At 41.6% G+C, this 24,544-nt stretch overlaps 1 protein-coding gene across 1 annotated transcript in view; it reads left to right on the top strand.

The window, feature by feature from the left end:
- The window catches only part of PKDCC (protein kinase domain containing, cytoplasmic), a 100,645-nt gene extending 76,918 nt beyond the window's left edge, over positions 1 to 23,727 (top strand). Inside the window, exons 6-7 of the mRNA XM_086927814.1 lie at positions 16,072 to 16,245; positions 22,713 to 23,727. Of these exons, the coding sequence (XP_086783940.1) occupies positions 16,072 to 16,245; positions 22,713 to 22,798 (260 nt within the window). The 3' untranslated portion in view covers positions 22,799 to 23,727. The remainder of the gene's footprint in view (positions 1 to 16,071; positions 16,246 to 22,712) is intronic.
- Positions 23,728 to 24,544: the final 817 nt, after the last annotated feature.

Here is a 24,544-nt window from a genome sequence, read left to right as displayed (position 1 = left end):
TAAAGCGGTAATTCATACAGTTTGTGCTGGACTGTTCCTGTTGGAGCAGGCTCAAGACTGGTGTTCATGTGGCTGCTTCCCAACTGAGGTGTCATGGTGCACAAAGGAACAATGGGTTGGAGTTCTACACCGTGCGATTGCCACTGGTTACACTTATTGCAAGCCTTCCTCCCATCATCTTTTGTGAGTTTAATCCTCCAATGGAATTGTCTCTGTCATAAGAGACAGGAGAAGGTAATTTCACCAGAGGAGCCTCCACCATCATAGTTTCAGCTAAGGGAGAATGGATCTTGGCTCTTTTATTAAGGCCTTAACAATAGGATGTAGTTAAAAACAATAGGATGTGGGTACAATTCTGCCTGGCAGCTGCCTTGGTGGGCCCCGATCCTAGTAGTTTTCCGCCCTCTATAAAACTCACATTGATTTTTTCATACTCTTATTTTAATTTCTTACTAAGTTTTCTTTGGTAGTCTTTTCCAGCAAAAAAAGAATTCTTTGTCTCGAAGACATTTTTCTTCTTTTTATTTTTGTTGTACTTTTATAAATCTTAAATGCAAAATAGGACAAGATCCAGAGCACTGCAACAATTAAGAAAGCTTCTTTTAGCGGGAACTTACAGAGTTCAACTTTACGCCAATCTCTGGGGCTCGAGTACCTCTTACTTTTTGGAAGGGAAGGACCTCCAGCTCTTTACAGCGGGAAGTGAGAAAAGTGACATTTCCAATCAGCAGCGAAGTGTTGTGAAGCCTGTTGTCAATCTGGACTCTGGCAGAAATAAAGTTTAACAAGGTGAACTCTGATCGGGTTACACAGAGCGTGGAGCCCTAAGCTTCCATAATGTTCCAGCTGTAAAACATTTTACAGCGCTGTAAATTAGGCTCCACTCTGCTTCAGTGACTCCAGTGCGCAGTACATAAGGTGCACAGCGGGTGTTTGATTCAGTCTAAACGCGCTGCCCTCGGTCTGCTGGCTAGGATGAATACTGGGCGACGCAACGGTAAATATTCAGGGCCACAGCCTGGCGATCAACCTTGTTTGTGCTGTATTGTGCAAGGCAGTGTTTGGGTGGAGGCAATACACTGCAAGCACCCGCCCCTCGAGATAGCCAGCAAGGTCACGGCCTGGCCAGATGGCAGTGACCTTATTGCTGCGTTCGGGGCACCTTTGTAGACTGGGGCCGCCGCATTTGAAGTCTGAGTCACGGTTTTTATTGGCCCTTTAAAACATTTGCGAGCCCATCCCACTGAGACATTTCAAGTGCAGCCAGCATTTAATTTGCCCCAGCGTTTGTCCCCTCCGTGCAGGGGGCCAGAGGGGTGTGCCAAATGTTCTTTACATTTATAATGCACAAAATGTCTGCACAGTAAATCACCATACCCAGGCACACTTTCAAAAGTATATTTTCCGATATTTAGAGGGAGGTATTTCTGCTTTTGTGGCAGATACAGATAACAATCCTTTGGGAGTGTTATTTCAACTCTAACTCTGTGTAAGGCACTTCAAGTACCAGCATATCCAATGTGACGCCCAGTGTGGCTGATAAGGCCATGCAGTAAAAAACTTCTTAGTGACTAGTGGCTATTCCCATTACTTGCAATGCTTAAAAACGCCAGATGTGTGGAATAATGCACTATATAAAACAAAGTATCATTTAATAAAAAAATATATATGCAATTAGCAAATCGCTTTACCCAATGGTCTACATCTTGTCTACCTTTTTGCTTTTTAGTAAAAGATACACTTTCATCTTCCTTCCACCCCAATAGTTCATTTATACATGTCCTTTATGGGCTTGACTTGATAGCACAGCTGTCTGCCAAATATATTGTTACAAATTCTTTAAAATATAGATGGAGTGGGGTCTGTCTCCAACCAGAGAAGTTATACTGTCTCACTTCATACTATTCCCTATTTGGTGTATCATTCCACCTATTAGCAAGGGCTTCCTTTGGGATGCACGAGGGACTATATTACATGTGAAGGTACACTTAATCCTCACGCTATATGTCCCATTCAATTCTTTATCTCCCATGTGCATTCTGTGTAGAAAGAAATCCATTTTGCTACTTTTTCCAGGCGCTGATAAAGCTGACACGGCAGGCGATAATGCATACAATATATGTATACAGCATTACATGCATTGGCACATAGAAGCCAGACCTGTTTATTTTGCCAATGCTTGTTACTGTATATGCTGGGTTCTTGTGTTGCTATAACCACTCTACTGGCTGACTTTTATGCCGCATATTTGTGTAAATCCAGAAACTGGTATTCCCATGTTTAAGTCTTACTTATTCCTGCAATATCATGGAAGGGCACTGACCATAGATCTGTTGCTTCTTATTTCCAATTATTTTTTATTTTTTATTTTTTCTTCCGAGTTTTATATAGCGCGAACTAGACCCGAACCGAATCGGGTATCAGAGAGCTTTACATAGCACCAGTTACGTTACATGAGGACATACATTCTTTTCAGGCACGGGGAGAATAAGTGATTTGACCAGAATCACAGGAGGTTTTGGCGTTGTTACCGAGACTCGAACCCATATGGCCCGGACCCCCCTGCATGCTCGACGCCCGCCAAGTCAGATGACACAACCCACAATCAAATTCATACATCAGAGAGAGAGTCGGTGTAAAACGGCCATGTTTAATTTCAGTATTCATAAACATGACTAAACAATACATATTCAAATTGATAAAAATGAATAACACATTTTTAATATTGACATTCAAAGTTTTTCTCAATTCTACTAGTTACTTTTCCCCCAGCACTAAGGGGCCCTCTGGCTCGCATCTCCAAATCTGATCACCACACGCAAGGTGCAACCCACCTGTGCCCTTGAGTGATGGGCCCCTGCCCTCTAGTCCTTGTCCGCCATATCCGGGGCCCACCCCTCGACCACCAGGCTGCTCAGGATCCCAGGAGGCTTGTAAACTGGCGCCCTTTCCTCCCCAGCCGGTGGCCTCATTCTCCCTGCGGAGAGCTTACTCCCCTCAGTACTGGCCTCGGGACTACGCAAGGAGGACTCCCGTTCACTCTGTAAGTCCATGTAAATGTTCTAAGGCATCTTTACCGCAAAAACGCCCCCCCCCCGAACTACTGATCTAAGGGACGGATGGGTGGGAGTTTACAGCTTGAGGGACGCAGTCCAGGGTCCGTCCGCCCTGTGCAGGCGAGGAAAGAGACCGGGACCACCTCTCCCAGTGCCTAAATAGGCCCGAGTCTCTGCCCTCTCCTACACCGGACGTGCGTCACCCCTTGAACCGGAAGTACTTCCCGGCCGGTCGCCCATAGGGATAACCAGGCCGCCTAAGCTATCCTGGGTGTGGCGAGGAGCCGGGGGGCCGGCCCCTAAGGGCGCGCTCTTCAAGCTTTGGGCTTTTTCAGATCCCCAGGTCCAAGGTCGAGCGCCCTAGCCGTTTTCGGCGCCAAGGGGGGGGGGGAGGGGGGGTGGTTTTCAGTGGTGCATTGCACTTCTTCGGCAATCAGTCAGTCAGTAAATTTATAGAGCGCTACTTGTCACCCGTGAGGGTATCCAGGCGCTAGCAGGGTTTAGTTCATTAGCTGAATGGCCAGGTCTTCAGGGACTAGACTAGTGTTTGTGGTACTATGGTATAGTTATTTATTTAACACACATTCAGCCTCTGGTATAGCATTGTAGCGCCACCCGGTTTGGTACCTATGCTTCTGGATTTTTTGTTGATTCCTCGCACACTGGTGTCTGTGACATTAAGTAGAAGGCAGTTTAAGGATTTTGGTATTGAAAGTTTCATAATTATTTTGGTCCAAATAAGTTCGCATCACAATGTTTTGGGGAAGGATACATCACTCTTGTTTTCATTCAAATCCCACAGCCCCTTATCTTCTATCATATATTACAGAGAACTTTACCTTTAGAGAAGTATATGTGTTTTAATAGACTATAACCTTATTAATAAACATAATTGCCTTTCTAAGTTTTTTGCTTCAATTAGAATTACCAATTTAATCACAATTCAGGTCTTCCTGTGGGGGCTGATTGTAAATCTAAGCCACGGTCATATCTCTTCTTCAGAGCCTGTGCTCAGTGGCAGGCCACAGGGGATAAACTAGTCAGTGCGGAATGGTTGTGAAGTCCCAGGTACCTACGCAGAGACATTGCACTGAGATACACAAGAGTTATGTGGCTGCACCAGATCAAAGGCCAAAGGAGAAGAAAAATAATATATTTAAAAATGTCTGAGACTTAAGTGTGAGAAAAATTATAGATCAGAATTCAAAGCCTTTCTTGTTTAATGTGTGGAGACTTTCGAATTTCAATATCTTCTTTGTAGGATGAAGTTCCCCTTTAAAAAAAATGTTCAGACTGGAGTATAAACACTTTAACCCTCTTTGACATTTATAAGACTGAATTATTACAAGGTCTGAACAGGCAGATTATTTCAAAGGTTAGTAACAAAATCCTTTTATAACATATCCAGTTAATCAAAAACAAGTTTTTTCATGCACATTATCATAAAATAATTGATGAAAACCCATTACCATTCCTAAGGAGTGGGTCTATGAGGAGACAAGGATGTAATTAGCTGAGAATCAAAGCAACCAGGGCTTTGACTGAGAGAATAAAGGGTATCATTAAAAAATGTAATCCTCCGAGCATAAGGTAGCTGTTCAGAAGCAGTTTTCAACACTGAGAGGCTGGGCTATACCTCTGATGGGAATATCGCTTACAGTGTTATTATACCCTTTAAACTAAGGCACATCATCCGGTGTACACCAAATTCGCTTTTGTCTGAGATAGCTGGTTTTCTTAAGGAAACAATACACCCCCCACTAAATGGTATGTGAAAGGTACACATTGTTACATTGCCTCTTCTGGAAGCTGAGAATTAGAGCTTGAACTATTCATATGCCTACACTTTGTGAACATCATTTTTTGGTGTACATTTGCCTTTCTGGAGAAACGTCCAATACATTTCTTCCAAGCATTTGTTTTTCTGGTTAATTTAAAGTAGCAATACACGCCACTGAGGATGTGCCAGACTACATCAAGCTGTGTAGTTGGAGCCAGGTTAACTGACCTCCACACTGTCATTTCACCAGGTCAGTACTAAGTGCCCAGTAACAATCAGGCAATTGTCTCCACTTGCCTTTTTCGGTCATTCATAAACGTTGTATGTCACTATATCAAGGCCAAAACATTGACATTCAAAAATATCTCATTCACAATAACGACTACCACTGTCTTGTTAAGACAAGTATACTAGGAACGTATAGATTTACTAATCCCAACAGGAGTTCACTTGTTATTGTGCATGGGTCACTCCTTAAGTGTAGAACTGACCGATACACTTCTCTAGAAATACAGAACTAGATGGTCACTTTGTTTTTATGTACACAAATGCTTCCTGGGGCATGCTATCCAGGGCAAATCATCTGCCCGACAAGTGTTTAGTCAATTAAATATCCAACTCTTTTCAAAACTCTGTGTTAAGATCAGAAAATGCTGAGAAACATTTATTTCCAACAAGATCCTTCATAGCCTTTATACAATCATGTTTCCATACCATGAAGGTTTGTCCAGGGCTAGACTGGGAACGCTAACCGGCCCTGGCAATTGAGTCGGACGCCCACCGGGGGTGGCTTGCGCGTGGAAAACACTGCAGCTGCTTTTGTTACAGGGGGCTCATATTGCAGCTATGCTTCAAAACCACCCCCGGTAACAAAAACCGCCCCCAGGGGTCCAAATCCGGCCCCCACCGTGTTGGCCCAATGGGGAAACGCACAGTGCCTGCTTCGGCGAGTCCGGCCCTGGTCTTGTACCTCTGTGGGTAAAGTCTTGTGATATCAGTCCACCATAATATACTCTAAGCAAATTCTTAACCGAGAGTCTCGTCCAGTAAAGACCCCCCAAAAACTGATGGTGTGATTGCCACCTTATTTTGTTGCATTCTTCTTCTATCTACTGTGGGGCCAAGCAGGAATGGGAGACACAAATTGAACTACTTGTCTAGCTCTATGTGTGAAAGTCTACTCACAAATACCCATGTGCCTCTCTGTTGACGTGAAGCCTTTATAACATATCTTCTGTAGAGAGAAGCACACTATTGGGCCTATTGGAAATTGGGGTTACTTTTTCCTTTTCAATAGGACTGTGGAGTCTATTGAACTTGAGTAGCAGATCTCTTTACTGCAATCTCACCCTTTAAAAATGCAGCCAGGCGCAGCCCGTAAGGGTAAGAGCGATGGGGCAGGTGCACGGGGGGTGTGGGGGGGGGGTGTAAGTCGACAGACGACGGGATAGTGAAAATGATATAAAAAAATGAATAAAACGGCTTACCATGCCATGTGTTCGCCGCATTGTTGATGCGGTGAGCACAAGGTAAGTGGTTTAAATGTTTTTTTAATTTAATTTTCCCTATCTCGTCATCTGTATACTTCCCACCGCCCTACTGCTCTCACCTGTCCTGGCCACGCCTTGATACGGCGCTAACACGGCGTGTAGGTATTTTATTGCACTTGTAGCAATTTTAGCATTTTTGTGTCAAACTTTTTTATTTATGTTTGTCCATTTTGGTGTGTTTTTATATAACTGCTGCATGGCGTTTTCGATTTAAAATAAAGCAAAAAGTTTGCTATCCCGTGAATCGTGAAGTCCTGAGAAAAGACAACAAGCAGAGATATCCTGGCTATTATTGTGCGCCAACAGCTATGCCGTGGAATGGCGGTTTGAAGGCAGCGTCCTTTCCTCATTGTAACCTTTGGAGTGAAGACAGGAAGGGGGTAATGTGATTACATTTGCACAGCATCGACGAGTCTGGATCACTGAACCGTGACGCAATGGCAGGTGATAACTGGAAAAGAAGCCCGGGCAGCCTTCCAAGAGGGAGCTAGCTGCCACTGGTAGTAAAACATGCAATCTGGCGGCTGGGACTGAAATAACTGGTCATTAGGACTGATTAGAATCAGAGTTGGGCGGGCTCTAACACTGCAGCACCGCGGCTCTCTTCGTCTGCTTTTCAGACACCGGGTTATTCAGAGGACACGCTCCGTCATATCTGTTCTACATTTGTACATCGCATGAACTTGGCTGAATTGCTTTTGATTTTTTTGATTGTTGTCATTTTACAAGACCGTTTGTTTCTGCAAATGTGTTTTTGTGTACAGGATATTTAGGGCCACACAAAAAGAAGTTGGTAATTTCAGTTCAGAGTGATAAACAGTTTATTTTGGTTTATACAACCCATAAACCACAGTGGGCCCGTGTTAAAGTTGACAGAGGAATATAACAAAAATGAAAGTAGCATTTAGGATCTAAAAAATCAACTAATCTTATTTTCGTTGAAAGTAATATGCAGAAAGTTAGCCAGTTTTCAGAAAAACCCTACAATATTTTGAAGAGGGCAATCAATCTATAATATGATCAGCGCTTCTCTGTTGTTGATTGTTTATAGATGCATTAATATATTGGGCTTGCCACAGTCTCCTGCTGAGTATTACAGACCCCTAACCAAAGCATGATTCTTGCTCATTTACATTTATTATGTTCAACAGAATGGGCCTGTGCTCGTTTTACTTTTTTTTAAACTTGTTATGGAAGGTAACGTTTTAATGAACATAAGAATGCATGTCTAAAACATACTGCAAAAAACTTTAGGCATTCATATATGTTTTATTCCTGATATTTCTTCACGTTATGCATAGACTGACACGTTTCGCTCATATACTTAGGTTAATGAAGGGTAAAAGTAGTAGATGAGACTACATATGCATTCATTTTACAAAGTAAAGTATCAATAGCCGTTTTATAGCAATGTTAATTGTGTTGTCGTTTATAGCAAATTAGCATTTTTCTTCTGCATATTAACTAATTTTCTTACATACCCTGAATCGGTTCAATTCAGTTCAAATAACTTTATTTCGGCCACCTGGGCCATAAAAGTACAAACAGATAAAAGCATTAAATAAATAAATACAAAATTCACTATGGAAAAGACCAAAGGCACAGTTCATAAAAACATTGCTGCAAGCCAAGAATTAAAATTGTCTACAGTCTAAAAAGATACCCATACATTGATTTTACAAGGAGAGAGTGCACATAAGTGATACAGCAAAAAATATGGTGCCTGTTAGGTGGTACAAACAACATCAAGTGACTGCAGGGAGAGGAGAGCCTTCCTTCTAAGTGTGCACATGGTGCCCAAGAAGTTGGCAACAAAAATGGCATAAACTGGTTCATTATCTGCCCTATGAATATGGAGGGCAACACAGTGACTGCTCACACCTAGCAGCCTACACATAGGAGCTAACCAGGTACTTCGTGTAAGCTGGACAGACAATGAAAAGTGTGGAACATTCTCCTTTGGGGAGTTACAAGCCGGACACCCAGCAGCTCTCCTGCTCATCCAGTTGGAAGTGAACGCTTTCAGTGGTAGGGTGCCTACTCAAAACTGAAAATATAACTTCCTGTTCAAAGTGACAGACACTTGATCCCAGAAGGGCTCAAACCCGAAAATGGGCTTGAAGTTGATAATGTCATTAGTGAGCTTAGAGCAAGAGGCTTTTCAGGATTCATTGGCTGTTAAATTTGGCCAGTAGTGCTGTTTCCGAGAGTCATTGGACGGGTACTTAGAAGTATCCGGATGGTCCCATAACTTGAGCAACCCAATAGAGTAAAATGCCTCCTTAATACTGGAGAGCCAGGAGACCTTGCTAAAGCGACCAGCTTTCATAACATCATTGAGGCCTTCAGCATAGTGGACAAGTTCGGGTGTGGCTTATAAGTGTCTCCATTATGCTAATGAACGCAGCCAATTTTAGCCCGCCAACCCTCTTACACCCAACTCAAGTTGATACAGTGGTATACTAGAAAGGATAGAGGCAAGATATCCGAGGAACTTATTTTCAACTCTAGTTAATTCTTCAGAATTTGAAAAGCCCCGTTCTGGCCTTTAACTGTCAGAGCCCAATGGGTTTGGTGTATGAAGTAAAATATTCCTCTAGTAATGCGCCCGAAGTCTGCTTACGTTTTGAGGCTGGCTTGTTAAAATGTACAATCTCATTAATAAATAGCAAAAACAGTGTGGGTGCCAATACGCAGCTCTGGTCTACGCCTTTACGAACTGGTACTCGGATCAGTCAACTGGCCCTGATCCCCACACCTGATGTGGTCATAGTTGTCCTCATTTAGACTAACTACTAGCGATAAAATATGTGGTGGTATTTCAGGTCAGCAAGAACTTTCCATAGGCCAAGCTGGGGCACTCAGTCAAAAGCTGATTTTAAGTCAACAAAGGCAACAAATCATATAATTTCCCTACTATCAAATCTTACTTATGTGGTGGTCAGTAGAAGGTGTTTAGCCCTGTTAAGTTCACAACCCTACAAATCTATAATTGTGCAGAAAACATGAAACGCATGAGCATGTGGGAAAATTTCCACACAGCTGGAGGACTTAGCACTAAAATATCTATTGAGTAACATCAATGAAAAGTTAAAAACAGTTAAAATACTCTAAACAAGAAAAAAGGTAAGCATAGGACAGGGGCTAACAGGTGATATTCTTTGGATATTTATTTTGAGTGTGTGTAGTCTCTAGGGTTTTGGAATGTCAGGAGGTACAGTTTAAATTATTTATTTGAACTCTGAATGTGATGGTTTGCCTGTGTATTTTTGCTTGCGTTGTATATTATTGTTTCCAGCTCGGACTGGAGCACATGTTTGAATTGTGATATAAAAGATAGCTGCTATAGTGCTCCAGTGTATTACACTGGCAGGTTTTTCAGAAGTAGATCTTAAGGCCTGTAGAAACTGGCCATAGTTCTTTCTTACAATTCTCACCAGGCCAAAGGCAACCCACACTGTCGCATAATGCATTGCACATCTTCGCAGCAGCTGACTTTTCATGTATGCTGCAGAATGGTGGGTCGCTTAACTGTGAAATGAAGCACAATTGCCCATATCACAAAAAGTTAAGAAAATCAGCACTCCTATAATCACTCATAAAAACTGGTGCATATGTGCTACATTTTGAAATTCACAAAACTAGCCAGCAAGATTATTTGTAAACTACACCAGTCGCAGATTTCCTGGGGTTTTATTGGCAGGGTCTTGGGGAATCTTTGGACGTTGCTATTTCCAGTGTGGGGAATTGAACATACAGTACAAGGCAACACTTGGGAAAGGCAACCCACCTTGCAATTGTTCACGTGCTTCTTTACCTTCTTGGAGATAGAGAAATCCCTAACCCTAGAGCACAACTAAGTTTGGGGCTATTCTCTTTCAAGTCCCACCCTGGAAGGGTAGTTCTGTGTAGACAGAATATCCAAAACACAATATTGTGGGATAAAATATTTTGTCAAGAATATCGAGGACAAAAATATTGTGAAGGTCAGTTTTTATATGTAAGCCAAGTTTTACTATATATAACTCCACATATATGTACCTTGACGATATCTATATTTTGAAGGTACGCAGATGTGGAGTTAAGAATGGTAAATCTATACTTACCTCTATGTACTTACCTTCCCAGTATTTTGGTCCTATATATTATTTTTTGACACAATATTTTGTCCAAACGATATTTTTGTTTCAGACATTCTGTCAGTGATCCAGGGTAGTTTCACCAGATCTTTGCTGAAAGAAATCTCCAACCATTGCCAGGGGAAATGGTTGGAGCGGAGTTTATGAATGTCCACAAACAGAGAATTTTGTGGGCATTCACAAACTCTTAAGGACAGCCTTGCGTTGTTCCATCCACTACCCACTAGGGTGACCAGACGTCCCGGAGTTCCCTGGACTGTCCCGGTTTTTGGAGAATTGTTCCGGTGTCCCGACACGTTTCTCCAAATTGAAGAAATGTCCCAGTTTTTGGGTAGTGCCTGGGTCATTTAAAGAAATGTCCCTGTTTTTAAGGGCTGATCAGGTGAACCTGCATGTTAATCACATTGTTGTGCAGGCTCACATGTCAACCGGCCCTCTTAGAAAGGGGAAAGAAGCTCACTTCTTTAATCTCTCCTGCTGTGCTGCTTCGCCTCATTTAAGCAGCATGGCAGGATTTAATGAGGTGTGAAGCAGGGCTGCAGATGCCATAGGGCACGGACCGGCCCCAAGCAGCAGGACCCTAGAGCTCTTCGCAGAACGAGTGGTAATGTGAAAATATTTTTTTTTAAAGAACACACACACACATATATATATATATATATATATATATATATATATATATATATATATATTGTTATAGATATTTGTATATAAGCAGCCCTAAGGCCTAATTGGACATTTAGTCCTATTTCTATGTATGTGCCCGTCCCAGTGTTTCATAAGAAAAATCTGGTCACCCCAACTACCCACCCCTGGTGCGAGTTTTAATAATGCTTAATTTTTCTCAGTACTGACTACAGGCAGGCCACAAGAATTGCATTTTCTCTATCTAGGTGCCATTTTGTGGAGTAATTTTCGATCATATAATGATGTTTGCAGCTTAATTAAACGTTCTTGATTGGACCCCAAATATTTTGCTGCCTTTAAAGTGAAAGGCAAGTTTTTGAAGGTTTTGAACAACATTAGTTCAGAAGTCGAGCAATGACCTTTTAAGTTGTTCTTCACTGCTGCCAGCTTTCAAATGCCACACACTATTTATTTTTAAGCAGGCTGACATTGATGGCATTACTAAGCACCGTGTTCCACGGAAGCGTTTGAAGTATTCAGCTATTTAAAGTTCAGTTGTGTGTACAAGAGGTTACACCGAAAAACATGTTCATAAGACCAGACGGCTTAATATAGCCAGAAAAAGCATGAACGTCGTGCAGTCACCGAGTATCGAGAGAGAGATTGGGAGAGAAAGAAAGGGCGATGGAGAAAGAAAAAAGTGAGGAAGAGAAATAAAGAGCTTTCTAATAAAATCTTTTGAAATTAAAAAAAAAAACAGCAAAAATGGAAACGAGTCTGTGAGGAAGTAAAAGTGACGAGGTGAAACTGAAAGATCAATGGAGAGAAAATGAGTGTGTAAGCAGTACAGGACAAGAGTCAAGTATGCAAGCTGTTAATAGCAGGTGGGGAAAGGAGCTCCAAACAAAGAAAGAAAGCTAAAGAAGCATAAACTATGAAGTGATAAAGGGTCCCAGAGACAGACCAAGAGTAAGAGCAGCAAGAACAAGTGGGAAAGAGGAAGGCCTGAGAGCAAAAGACAGAGCACGAGTGTGTGGGTAAGAGATGGGAATGTGCGGGTGAGAGAGGGAGAGTGTGTAAGTGAGGAAGAACAAGCATTTGCAATGCAATAGGTCTCGCAATTATGCGAGACCTATTACATTGCATATGGTAGGAATCACAGACAACTGGGGGGGGGCGGGAGGGGGGGTTACAGCAACAACAACGGGAAGGCGGAAGGGGACGAGAAGGCACTGACAACAGGAAGGCGGACGGGTCTGAGAAGTCACGGACAACGGGAGGGGGGAGAAGGCACGGACAACGGGAGGGAGGGCGGGCTGGGGGAGAAGGCACGACAACACGAGGGAGGGGGGGAGTAACGAAGGCATTTAAGCATGTCGTGCCTGCAGTAGGAGAAACTCATTAACCCCTTCCACACTCATGACGAGCTGGGCTCGTCATGGTGTAGCCTCCTCGTACACTCATGACGAGCCCAGCTCGTCATGAAACAATGTAAAACAACAATTTGCAGCACAGATGGGGAAAACGCATAGCAGCCATGGAGTTAAAGAAAATAGTGCTCACAGTCTAAATAAGACGTTCCATGTAACAACCGAATAAAGGGGCCAGTCGCCATCGGAGGTGACAAATGAAGAGGAGGCGGTACTAAGGAGGGACTAACAAGCCTATTGACGAATCAGAAGCCAGTGTTTAGAACAGACAGTGACATAAGCCAATGCAAATATGTGCGGAGAGTGAGTGGGACTTCTATTCCCTACTCCTCTACAATAAGTCATGCAGAGCAGCACATGCGCGCTGGCTCTATGCTCGACCTAAAAACAGGAGAAACAATGACAGGCCACAAGCATAATGGAAACAATTGGAATCAGACTGAGAGGCATGTGCTGCTGAGACAATCTTCATCCACAGTTTTGCAGATGAGTAGTTTGCCTATGAACAAATGCTTCAAACATGGATGTGGATTCAGCTACGACTCTGCACATCACCTGTGATTTTGCACTCATATTTGAGCAGTTGTGGTACCCGGGGTCAGTAGCCCCTCCACTCTTAGACCCTGGTTATAAAGTTGGGGTACCCGAAGATGCAGTAAAGTCTTCTTATTTTGTGTTTTCCTCTGGAAAGGGAGGATGGCCATGTGACATTGTAATTATACCTGCTGCCAGGAGAGCTTTCTTGTAGGGGTTCAGTATTTACCTAATTACTCACAGTTCAAACCCAAACTCCTGTTTGCACACAGATCAATATGTACCCCACACCTCGTAGTCAGGCCTCAGTGGAGTTTCTTCAACGAAATGCTCTCCCCTTATTTGAATGCATAACATACATTAAAGATATCCCCGCCGAAAAATAATAAAAAATGATGTTACTCCAAAACACAAGTATGGCTAGCTAAAGTTAGAAATAAAAATGACTAAGGAAATATATGTCAAGTGAGCTGTCCCAGTTTTAATGAGACATGAACATGTTTAATTATATCTGTGTAGTATATGTTGGGCGATTGTTGAAAACTTGTCCCGGCATATCAAGAATGGCATGAAATCTTTCAACAATTTTGGCAACAAGAAAATTGTAGCAGACAGGGTTTCTAAAGTCGAATTACTTGCATTTTAAGAATAAAATGCATAGATCTTCATCACATTTGAAATGGAGAGTGCGGTTGTGTGCGCTACCTCTGCAACCAACCAAGTCTGATATAATTTCAACCAGGGACAAATCGAGAAGAAGAGGGCACATTTTATGAAGAGGGGACGCCTCTTTCCAACTGGGCATTCTCAAATGTATTAGCAGTTTTCACGAGGCGTCTTCCCAAATCCACTGCTTTCCTTGTGAAATATTTTTTCTCAAGTTACTCCTGATCCCTCTTTCTTATATTGTAACCTCTTGCTATAGAGATCTGTCTAGTTAAAGAGATTTACTCTTTACGGGGCACTGATTGCATTTATTAACATTAATATCTATTCTAACTCTGTTATCCCTTATTCCCTCTAGTATACACACGAGCACATTCTCGTGTCGGTCTTCATTTCTGTCTGGATGGATTTGTGACTTACCGCTCGCTACTGACAACTGCAGTGATCCGAAGGTCACAAGTTGGAATCTGTTCTGTTTAAAGGCAGATTCGTCCTTCCACCTTTCCGAGTTTGCACGCAAAAGGCCAGTGGAAGAGAAAGAGAGTAACAAATGAACGCAGAAAGTGACAGTAACAGGGAGAGAGAAGGGGAGGATAAAGAGCACCAGAGAGTGAGAAACTTACATATGCCAAGAAAGACTAAGAGACCAGAAAGAGTGCAAGAACGTTTAAGAGAATGCTGGTGACAAAGGTAAAGAGACAGATAAGAAGAGAGACCAAGAGAGACGGACAGAGGCCATGTGATACTGAGAGTAAAAGAAAAAGATAGGTACAGAAAAAGAAAGTGAGAGAGGGAACACACGCGAAAAGGAGAACCAGAGTAAGAGAGTGAAAGGAAAAGAGGCTGATAAGAGACCGTGAGATTGAGAGACAGATAGAGAAAGCAAGCTAGAGGGCTACAGATGGAAAAAGAAAACATACGGAGCCAGAAAGTTAGATTATTTAAAAGGACTGGAAGACAGGGGGTGAAAGAACAACAAGGTTGGTGAAAAGAGACACATTTTATCACGAGAAGTGGCATGGAATTTCAAGACAGAGCTGGTAATAGAGACAGAGAGAGGTAAATAGATAAAGAGATAGAGAGATGCAAAGAGAACATGAAAGCACACGTGGCAGCCGGCTAAAGAAAGAGACAAGGAGATAGGCATTATGTAACAAGAGACAAAGTAAGGCCTTGTGAGATGGAGATTAAGTGACAGGTTAAGAGAGGCATATAATGGCAGAGGAAGAGAGAGGCTGGGTATTGAAAGAGAAATAGAGGAGTAGAGACCACCTGGGTGCAAAAGAAAGCAAGTGTGAAAAAGAGTCAGAGCATGAGAAAATAATAGAGAGAAAAACAAGTAAATACAAAGTAAAAAAGCTAAACAATCCGGTAGAGAAAAAGCGTGAGAATGAGAGTGGGAGAGACGGAGAGAGAGTCTGAGAGGCAGCCAGTTTTTATCCTGAAAAGTTTCTAGGGGGGAAGCTGACTGAGGCGCCTCGTGTGTTCGGCTCCCAGGGGCCCTCGCACGCAACCGTCCCCTCCCCAACCCCCGGCGTGTTCATCTGACCAGAGGGAAGCGGGCTTTGCCTCATTAGAACGTTGTTTTTTCATCCATGCTCGGTTGGCGCGGGGACAGCGTGGCGTGCTCTTCGGAGCAGGGCGCGAGCCTGGAACACTTGATCTCATCACGTCTCGCGCTGACTGGGCTGCTCACGTTGTACACAGCCGGGCATCTCGGCGGGTCATTAGATGCTGTTGATTTAATGCCACATTCCAGCATGGCAGGGAGGAAGAGAAACAGCATTAATGGAGGCAACAGGCTGCACAGAACGGCTCTGTGCTCGAGGAAGCATAAGACGAATAAAGTAGAATGGAAAGATCTCACGAATCAGATGAATATTAATATCAGTATAATTATTAGCTTTATTCGTATTCATATTATTTAATAATAGTAATAACAACAATGATAAGCATACTATTAATAATAATGTTCCACGAATTGTTCAGAACCCCAGCTTTGGCACCTTCCAAACCCTATTTTGTTGAAACTTTAGGTGGTGGACATGTGGGATTGTAAAAAAAAATACAGGCACCCTCGATCACAAAGATATAAGGTTCTTTCCTGTTGCAGATATATAAAACCTCCAAGAGAGATGTAATACGTAGAATAAAATAGGCAGAATACTATCTGCTGTATTCCACCACCATTCACCATATATATTGATGTTCAGGATTCCATGCTTTAACTCTGCTTTAAACTGACAATGATCCCCTTTGATGCTAAGATGTCACTGTCCTCCATTCCAGAGTACAGACGGATGCCGGAAGCCTCTATTTCTGATGAGGATTACAAATGTTGGCCTTCTTACCACCACAAAGGTTGTCTTCTGTCGGTGTTTGATGTTGCAGAAGCCATCGAGGTCTGTGAGAATCACTCCCAGTGCAGCGCCTTTGTGTGGACCAATCAGACGACATGGACAGGTAATTACCCTGGCAGCGAAGGCGCGCGAGGAGTGCTTGAATAGAACAGCGCTGTGCCCCTTACCGCAGTGAAACATTACTGAATGCCTTCTTTCAAATTAATGAGCAACGGGTACTGCAAGCAGCTGCTTAAGGCAGCTCAGATGTGTACTGGAGTAAAAGAGAGGTTTTTTTTCTGAATAAGGCTTTGAGATCAAAGTAAGAGAGGACATTACCAAATAGCACATAGAAAGAAAATTTGATCTAATATCTAAATTGCTAAGCAGGAGCAAGGCTGGTGAAAGGAAAGTGGGCCTGTTGAAAGGATCTAAGATTGTACTTCATTTTGTTATTTATATAGGCACTGGCATAACTTAAAATGATGAGGCTGCAGAATGTGAAGATGGACCCCTGTCTCTCCCATATCTCACAGATATTCTTTGGCCTTGGGGCAGAAGGGGCCCTTCAAAGAGTTGGGAGTCCCCCCCCCCCCCCCCCTCCATCCCCATGCGCTGAAGCGGCTGCAGAGGCTTTTATTACATCCCTGTATACGCTGCTTTCCCTGGTATCAGAATAGGACCTGCTGCTTCTTTTTGATTTTAATTAATGGTATTTTTTATTAGGTCTTGTGCTCTTTTTAGTTTCATTGAGGGGATGGCTCGTTCATTAGGCAGGTATTGTTGACGTTTGCAGTTTCCTGTCTATGTAAATTCAGATAATTTGTCATATTTATAAATAGTCCAACAATGGGAAAAAACTGTCACTTGGTTTTATTGCACTTTGTAATTTATCTTTGGGTTATTATATAACCTGGATAACAACAAAGGAGTGGCTAATATTTATTTATATACCTGCATTTTAATTGAAGCACAAAGCTAAGCATTATTGCCCAGTGCTCAGAATATTAGAAGCAATTGTCTGTCATTTAGCCATGAACCTGAGCCTAAAGGTGAGTATGGTCTTAATAAGGGGAAAAATAAATAAGAGTTGTAGGAGCCCATGGTAATAAGATCTATAGCAACACTTCCCCAATCTCATATAACGGAGACAAAAACACATGGCCACTATTCCTGACTCCATGCTTCATACTCTCACTGTACACATAGTTAAAGCAGTCAACAGTAGTTAATGCCTAAATTCTGAACATTCTCATTAATTCAGCCTGTGATAATCATTCCATACATAATGTTTATTGGATTTTGACGGGCTCTGTCAACATCACAAGGAAATCAAATTACGTTACATATTCATGCGATAGTGGAGAGCATGTTTAGCATACCAACATTCTCTCCATTAACTGCACCGTGGAACTTCACTTTATGTCACCACAGATCCAAATGGTCAAAGTCTGACCGTTAACATTCCTCTACAATGTTATCATTGGTGGAAGGGTTCCAAGATTGCATGAATTCAGATCGTATTTATGACAGGCTTGTTTCAAGCCATTAAGAGGGATAAATGTGTAAATCAGACGTGAAAATTCAAGAGTAGTTCATACGTTATGCAATAGCGGGGAAAAACTACTCATGGAAAACGCTTTGTGCATTGGACCCACCATAAGTGTGCTAGATGATGATACAACTGTGTAATTCCTTCCATTATTACCTTTTCAATTTCTTAATTTACTGCTCCTTTCTCTGCGAATAATTAGAATTCCAGAAACGCATACTTTTTCAGGTGTGTCTACTTCCACCATTGTTCTGTTTTATGCAAAAGAGTTCCTAGCATGCTTCCTATCTGTGGACAATGTTTGTTGTTCAATATATGTTAATCAGTTAAAACACTACACCAGTCTAAAGAAGGGCGTGAAGAGAACAATGTATTAATTCTCATGGTATTTAGATGTAGTCACTGGATCCACAATATATTAACTGAAGGTCCTTTTACATTCAGGACAGCTAGAAGTCCTATCTGTAGTTCACTGGCTTTCCATATGTTCCTGTATCTGCACACTTGCATTGTTTTCACCAGATAGTTTTAAACCAAAGGGAAATAGAGCTCCAGTATACTGTCAAGTAAAAAAGATTTTTTTCCTTTTGGGGAGTTAAGTGTTCTCAAATTCGAGTAGTCACCTCAATCAGTCAAAACCTCTCACTCAAATACACATTTTCAACTTATTGTTTGGGAAGTTCTCAACACAAGAAAAACCTAATTATTGTAAAAATATACATATTTATTTTCAATAAAAAGACATAAATCAATATATAAATTCATTAAAACTCTATGCAACAAAATGTTAAAAACCACCTAGTGTGAACAGGGAGAAATATAAGACACGACAATACACTTTGTCTTTGGTGTGGTTAATTTGGACACTTTGACACCATGGGAAGATTTCTTTTCCTTCTACCCAACTACTTGCTGACAACTCCAAATTTAACCCTTCTGTAAAGCGTTCACCAGATAGTGGCAGTTTTCCCTTCTGAGCTAGTTGATGTTGAAAGTGAATGTACTGTTTTCTGCGCTGTTAGTGGTGCAACTGTTTTCCTTGTGCTGATGAAACCGCTTAAGGGGGGGGCTGTTTTAAAGTAAAAGCCCACATGCAGAAAACTGTAAAATATGGATATTATTTCGTTGTATTCACAAGAGAAAAACTTCGCAAATGTGCATGTCCCTAAAAAAATGCTGGTACTAAGAAGTCAATATGACAAGCACGTAATTTTATAAAGAAGCCAAATATAAATGTTGAGATGGACGTGACTTTAGGTTAACTTTGTGAATAATATGTTCCTCCAAAAACACAAAACCTTTACAAATCTGTCAAAAGTTCAGTATCTTTTTTCTCCTAAATCTCATGAGCACTGCACCATATTTTGTTTATTGGACACTAAATAACTATCAGCCAATTGGCTGCATAAGCACATCAATGTGTTCTGCAATATTGTTCTGCCGTTTCCAGGGCCTGCTAAATGCTCCCATATCTTATAAATTGCTAAGATGACAGACACATAGACTGCACATTCTGGAGCTGGAATAGTGCCTATGTTGAAGAACACATCTTTCAGTAGTTAGGTTTTTATGGTGTGTGTAGGGGAGGGGGGTTAACAGCTACAGGAGCGATGGTATATGTTCAGTGATTTCCTGGTGTCCTTCACTGTATTTGCTGTTGTGATTATGCATAGATCCCACCCAGCTGTTAGCAGAAGTATGTAGGAGATCACTTCAACAGCTAGGATCAGGCAGTAGTATCTAGACACCAGCAAACACCAGCATATGACACCGTACTGAAAGATTGTCTCAAATTAACCCTGACGTGTGGATGGATTGATGGAGTAATTGAAATCCCAAAGGAAGTGCCCCAGAGTCGCGTAACTAACACTGCCATATTGCAAAGCTGGAATTGTCTTTAATTATGGAGCACCAAAGGTTTTTTAAACAAGCTCTTCAAAGGTCCTATTTACTTCACTTTATGCCATCTGCTGTTAGCTATTTTAGTCTATTCAAACCTTACAGTAGGCCTTACAGTTACACGGGGGCCAAACATTTAAAGCTTCATGGTAATTGAAAGGACATTGTTGCATTCTTCACTAGTCACTGAACATGAGCAGCCCAGATCTAAAAAAATTAGGGCAAAAGCTTAAACATTTCCCTTGCAGGATTAATCTTGGTGCAAATGTATTACTTAAACGGCATTCCACATGGTGCCCTTGGAAAGCAGTGAAGGTTCAGTTTTCCTATGTTACTCACCTGCTTTAGTATACAGATGTAGAACATTTACCAGGTGAAAGAAACCCACATTTGCACACATACATTTTTCTGGTGTCTTCCACAGAAAAATGTTTCCCTTATGGAGAACCCCCTAACCAACAACCTATCGGTTTGTGGGTGCTCATCTACTTTCCTAGATAGGACCCCACATTAACAACCACCAACCTCATTGCGGCTCTAAATTTGTAATATTGTGAATTTTCCATATTCACATATCCCATTTGAGTATAAACTTGTCAATCATTAGTTTGTTAATTGGTTTTGGCATTTTGCAATAGTAAATGGATTTATTTGAATATTGGGTTAAAGTTACACATGGAAATGCAATTTTGAATCTGGCTCAAGGAGGGCGTGCATACAATGAAGTCACCAATCACCATAGATTATTATTTCATTATTTGATGTGGACTACATACTACAGTTCTAGCTCTAAATGGTAGAAAAAGTAATTCCAATCTAGAATGCCTTAATGCTGATATTCTTGCACTGCACTCTCTTCCTTTGAGTGCTCTCTTTTATGTATTTGTTTGGAATAGTGTTGAATCTGTTTCAGTGCAACAGATGACACATATTAGTATTTCCACTAGTCACACCTATTAATACAAAGGCTAGACTTTGATATCTGAGGCATGTGAACCATGGTGTTAGCAATACATGCAGTTAGGAAAGCAAAGGGAGAAGTAGGTATGGCAAAATTAACTGTCTCCAAAATTAAAAAAGCTTAGTGGGATCAATTTGCAGAGCATTTTCTGCGAGCGGTCGGCTCTTACTCTATACTGAGGTGCGACGATCTGGGAGTAAAGGGAAACGTTTGTGATTCACTGCGCTTTTGGTATGAGTGAGCATTGCTTCCTTCTGAAGATACTTACGCGAGTCACACCCACACTTGGAGCAAGGAACCACTACTCCCAAGAAAGACTTTGTGAATCTGTCCTGGAAGTTGACATGTGACTCGCACCTTGGTCAGGAGAAGACACCACTGCTAGCAATAAGAGCTGAAGTAGAGTTTTACATAGCTCAATTCTGAATTTTGCGGACTTTGTGAACTTTGTTTGCAAGTACAATTTCTTGCAAAATGAATATTTTGTGGGGATAGTTTTCCCACTAAAACTTATACCACAGAAAACGTGTGCAAAAAAAAGGTAGAACTGTCCAATTAAAAGTATGATTCGTTATTGTTTCACATGCAGAACCTACGTTTAGTGAGTTTTTTTCATTGACTTTTTTTTTTAACAAAAAGTAACCCATATTTTTTAATTTTCAATGTTTGTAAAGTTTTGAACAGCAAATGATGTTATCTTTAACTGAGTTGGAGAGCAGTGCCTACCTGATCTGAGTGCAAATCTTTTGTGAAGTCCATGTCTTTTCTCACCATAGTCTTTGCTTAGTAACTAGGGGGCCAATTTAGCAAAGTTTCATGCAACTCACCACAGCAAGACACCTTGCTGTCTGAAAGGATGAGGGCAGGATTGCGCCATATTTAACATCATATGACGCATGAGGACGCACAATGTGGTGCCTTTCGCAAACGCATGCACCCTTGCACCATGGTGCAAGGGTGCCTGCATTGTAAGCAGGTTTATTTTGCTCTTCCTGTGCAAAACAAATCTCAGAGGTATTTACTCTTTCTAAGTGTCCTGCAGAATGCAGTACCCTTAGAAAGAGGAAACAACAAGAAGAAATAATGATATTTCTTGTCTTTGCAAGTCTGGTGAGAAGGCATACAAATCTGACACATTCCCAGGTCTACCAATGTTGGTACATTTGGGAGTGCGTCAGAATACATGAGTGGATGTGCGGGAACACCTGCACTCACCCCATTTAATGCTTTACCATGCAGTGTAAGTCGCTGCTTTGAATTACACCAAATTTACCAAGCTACGCAGGGTGGCCTTGCATGGATAGGTAAATCTGAATCTTGGTTATGCATCGCCGTGCGCCATCCTGCATGGTGCAAGCGATGATGCAAAAAGTTGATACATTTGGCCCTCTATATCTAATGAATTCTAATAACCTAGATGTACATTTTATGAGGCCACATAAACTACTCAGTTAAAACTGTGATAACACAGAACATAATAAAACAAAATCCTATCCTTTAAGAATTACTCTTCTATTTCCCAGAAAATGTGGATTTCAGTCAGTAACCAACTGCAAACTGAACTGAAATCTTCTTACTCAGCAGCGCACAAAAAGCAAAGAGGATGAGTCAAGTGGCAAAACATGATCATGATATTTTCGGGCCTGTGGGCCAGACTGGCATTTAGTTCCATCTATATGATGTTGAAAGCTCCATCTTGCGGTGCATAATACTACAAGGACTTTCTTTTATCTTCCTGTCCACTAGAAATTCATCTGAGCCACATTGACATAAACGCCTTGGCTTAGTGGTTCCCAACATCTAAATAAAGCTGTGGGGAGACCACAAGCAAGCAAGGCAGATCACCGGGGGTTGTGGTTTATACATTACAGCGCTCTACTAAGGTAAATTAATTTTCACTGGTTCGGTTAAAATGGTAGGATGAGAGCCCCATAAAGATGAACAAAGTCGTCTGATGATTATTAAGAAGAGCCTTGTCATGAAGTAAGCACATTGTTACATGGATGGTTCCTGCCACCATACAAGTGTTGACACCAAGGGGTTTGTTTCCCCGTCTCCACACTTCCATGATAGTGCTGTCAGAAGTATCCAAGAAGGGTATTTCTGGTCTTATGATGATCTCATGTAGTGAAGATGCTTTGTGTTGCCTTTATTAACGTCTCTGCTTGGATATTTCCAGGTCGGCATCTTGTCTTCTTCAAGATGGGCTCCAGTCACCTGATGAAGGATCCTGCAAAGATGACATATGTGAAAGTGACTGGCTGACGGTTCTCTGGATGCACAGGCTGTACCCGCCCACATCTGTTAGCAAAACAGATACAAAGTGCTGTGTACAGCTGCGGAAGGAGAGATAATTGCACTATGAATCACTCTCTACCCTCTCGAGTGCTAACTACACGGTTAACAAAGACTTAAACTACCAGGAGGAATGTGCAATAACGCCACAATGGTGAAATATGACATTTTGTTGGAAGAAACAAAGGATACACTGTGTTGTTTTTATGTCGGGCGCAACGCTGTAGGCGCGAGTGGCTTTTGTTTTGTGTGAAAAGATCAGGCATGCTTGCAGGCAAAATTATTTAGTGATGTGGCTCATTCATGAGCAAGAACAAACCATCTAATTTGAACAACAAAAATCAAATGTAAACATGGACTACCAAAGTGTGTACTTCCTGTGACCTGCAGCAACATTCTTTTTTATTTATAAACATGTACATTCGCGTCACTGATACCCTTTGGTTATGGCTTATGAATGTGGCATAACTGAATCATATTTAAAATTTCCCAGCCAAGTTTAATTTATTAATCAATTTCTGAAAAATGCTTTTGTCGTTGCCAATAATTTTGAAATGATCAACCTCTGCAAACTTGAACGAGAAAGATAGTTTGTATGTTTCTTTTTTTGCATTCAGATTCTTAGTTTTCCAGCTGCTGACAAGTTGTACTAGGCAAAAATGTTATGTTGGCAAAGGAACAGGAGCCTTAATTACTGACAAAATGCAAGTGAGTGGATATTTATAGGCATGGTGTGTCTAGAGGGCTTGCTTTCAGTGAAAGCAGTAAACTAATAAAAATGCTAAACGTGACCATTGTCATAATGTTTTGTACAGTCGTTTGTACATTCGGATTTTTTGTTACTTTCGCGTTTTCTGAAATTATTTTTGTAAAAAAATAAATCAATGTTTCTGAACTCGTTTGACGCCTGGCTGGTTCTTCTGGTCGCGGCAGCTTTGCCAGCTCCATTGTGTCTGCGCCAACAGGAGGCGATGACCTTTTCGTCGGAGACAAGAGGCTTTGGCGGTTCCTTTGTTTGGTTTCCAACTGCTCAGTTGTGTGATTACAGGCCCTGCGTGCTGTGCACCAGCTTTTCATAGCTAAAGGGGCAGGAATCCGGTGGTGACTTGCAGCGCATGTTGTGCAAAGAGAAGAAGGAATTGCTTGTACGCTGTCGCACCTACACCAAAGAATCATGCACAACCCACTGTTTACTACATGGTATTCTTCCACAGTTGGTCATGTGTGTTACTTTCCCTCACTGGGTGCTGCTTTTCTGTATGGTGGTGTGGATTTTGGGATCTAGCTGAGGAGCATAAGGTAATCTGCATGGGCAAAATGAAAGCTTGCAGGGGTCTTTCTCCCTTTCCCAGCCTTACACCCATGCTACCACTACAGTATGTATTGGCATAAAGGTTAAAATAAATGTTTACATTGTTTTATAATAGTCCCATCAATATATCTGACAGAAAATAAAAGTGTCAAGAAATATAAAACTATACCTGGGCTGAGTACATTTCGTATTTAAAAGTATCCTTCCACTGTGGTGTGCACAGAGAATCTGTGAGGAGACATTTAGGCCTTTAGAATAAGTCAGTAAAGGGTAACTGAATTGGAAATGTATGACCTAAATTTGGTTGTTGATGCATCCGTCTTTGTTTCTTAATGTCTAAACTATGCAAATGATGAATACATTCCTTGCTTGCACTGATTGCGACTCAAAGATATATCGGGTGA

This window comes from Lissotriton vulgaris, chromosome 6, assembly GCF_964263255.1.
Source record: "Lissotriton vulgaris chromosome 6, aLisVul1.2, whole genome shotgun sequence".
In the NCBI taxonomy this organism is placed as follows: Eukaryota; Metazoa; Chordata; class Amphibia; order Caudata; family Salamandridae; genus Lissotriton; species Lissotriton vulgaris.
Note: the sequence above shows the minus strand (reverse complement) of the source record. Positions and strands in the feature narration are given on the sequence as shown.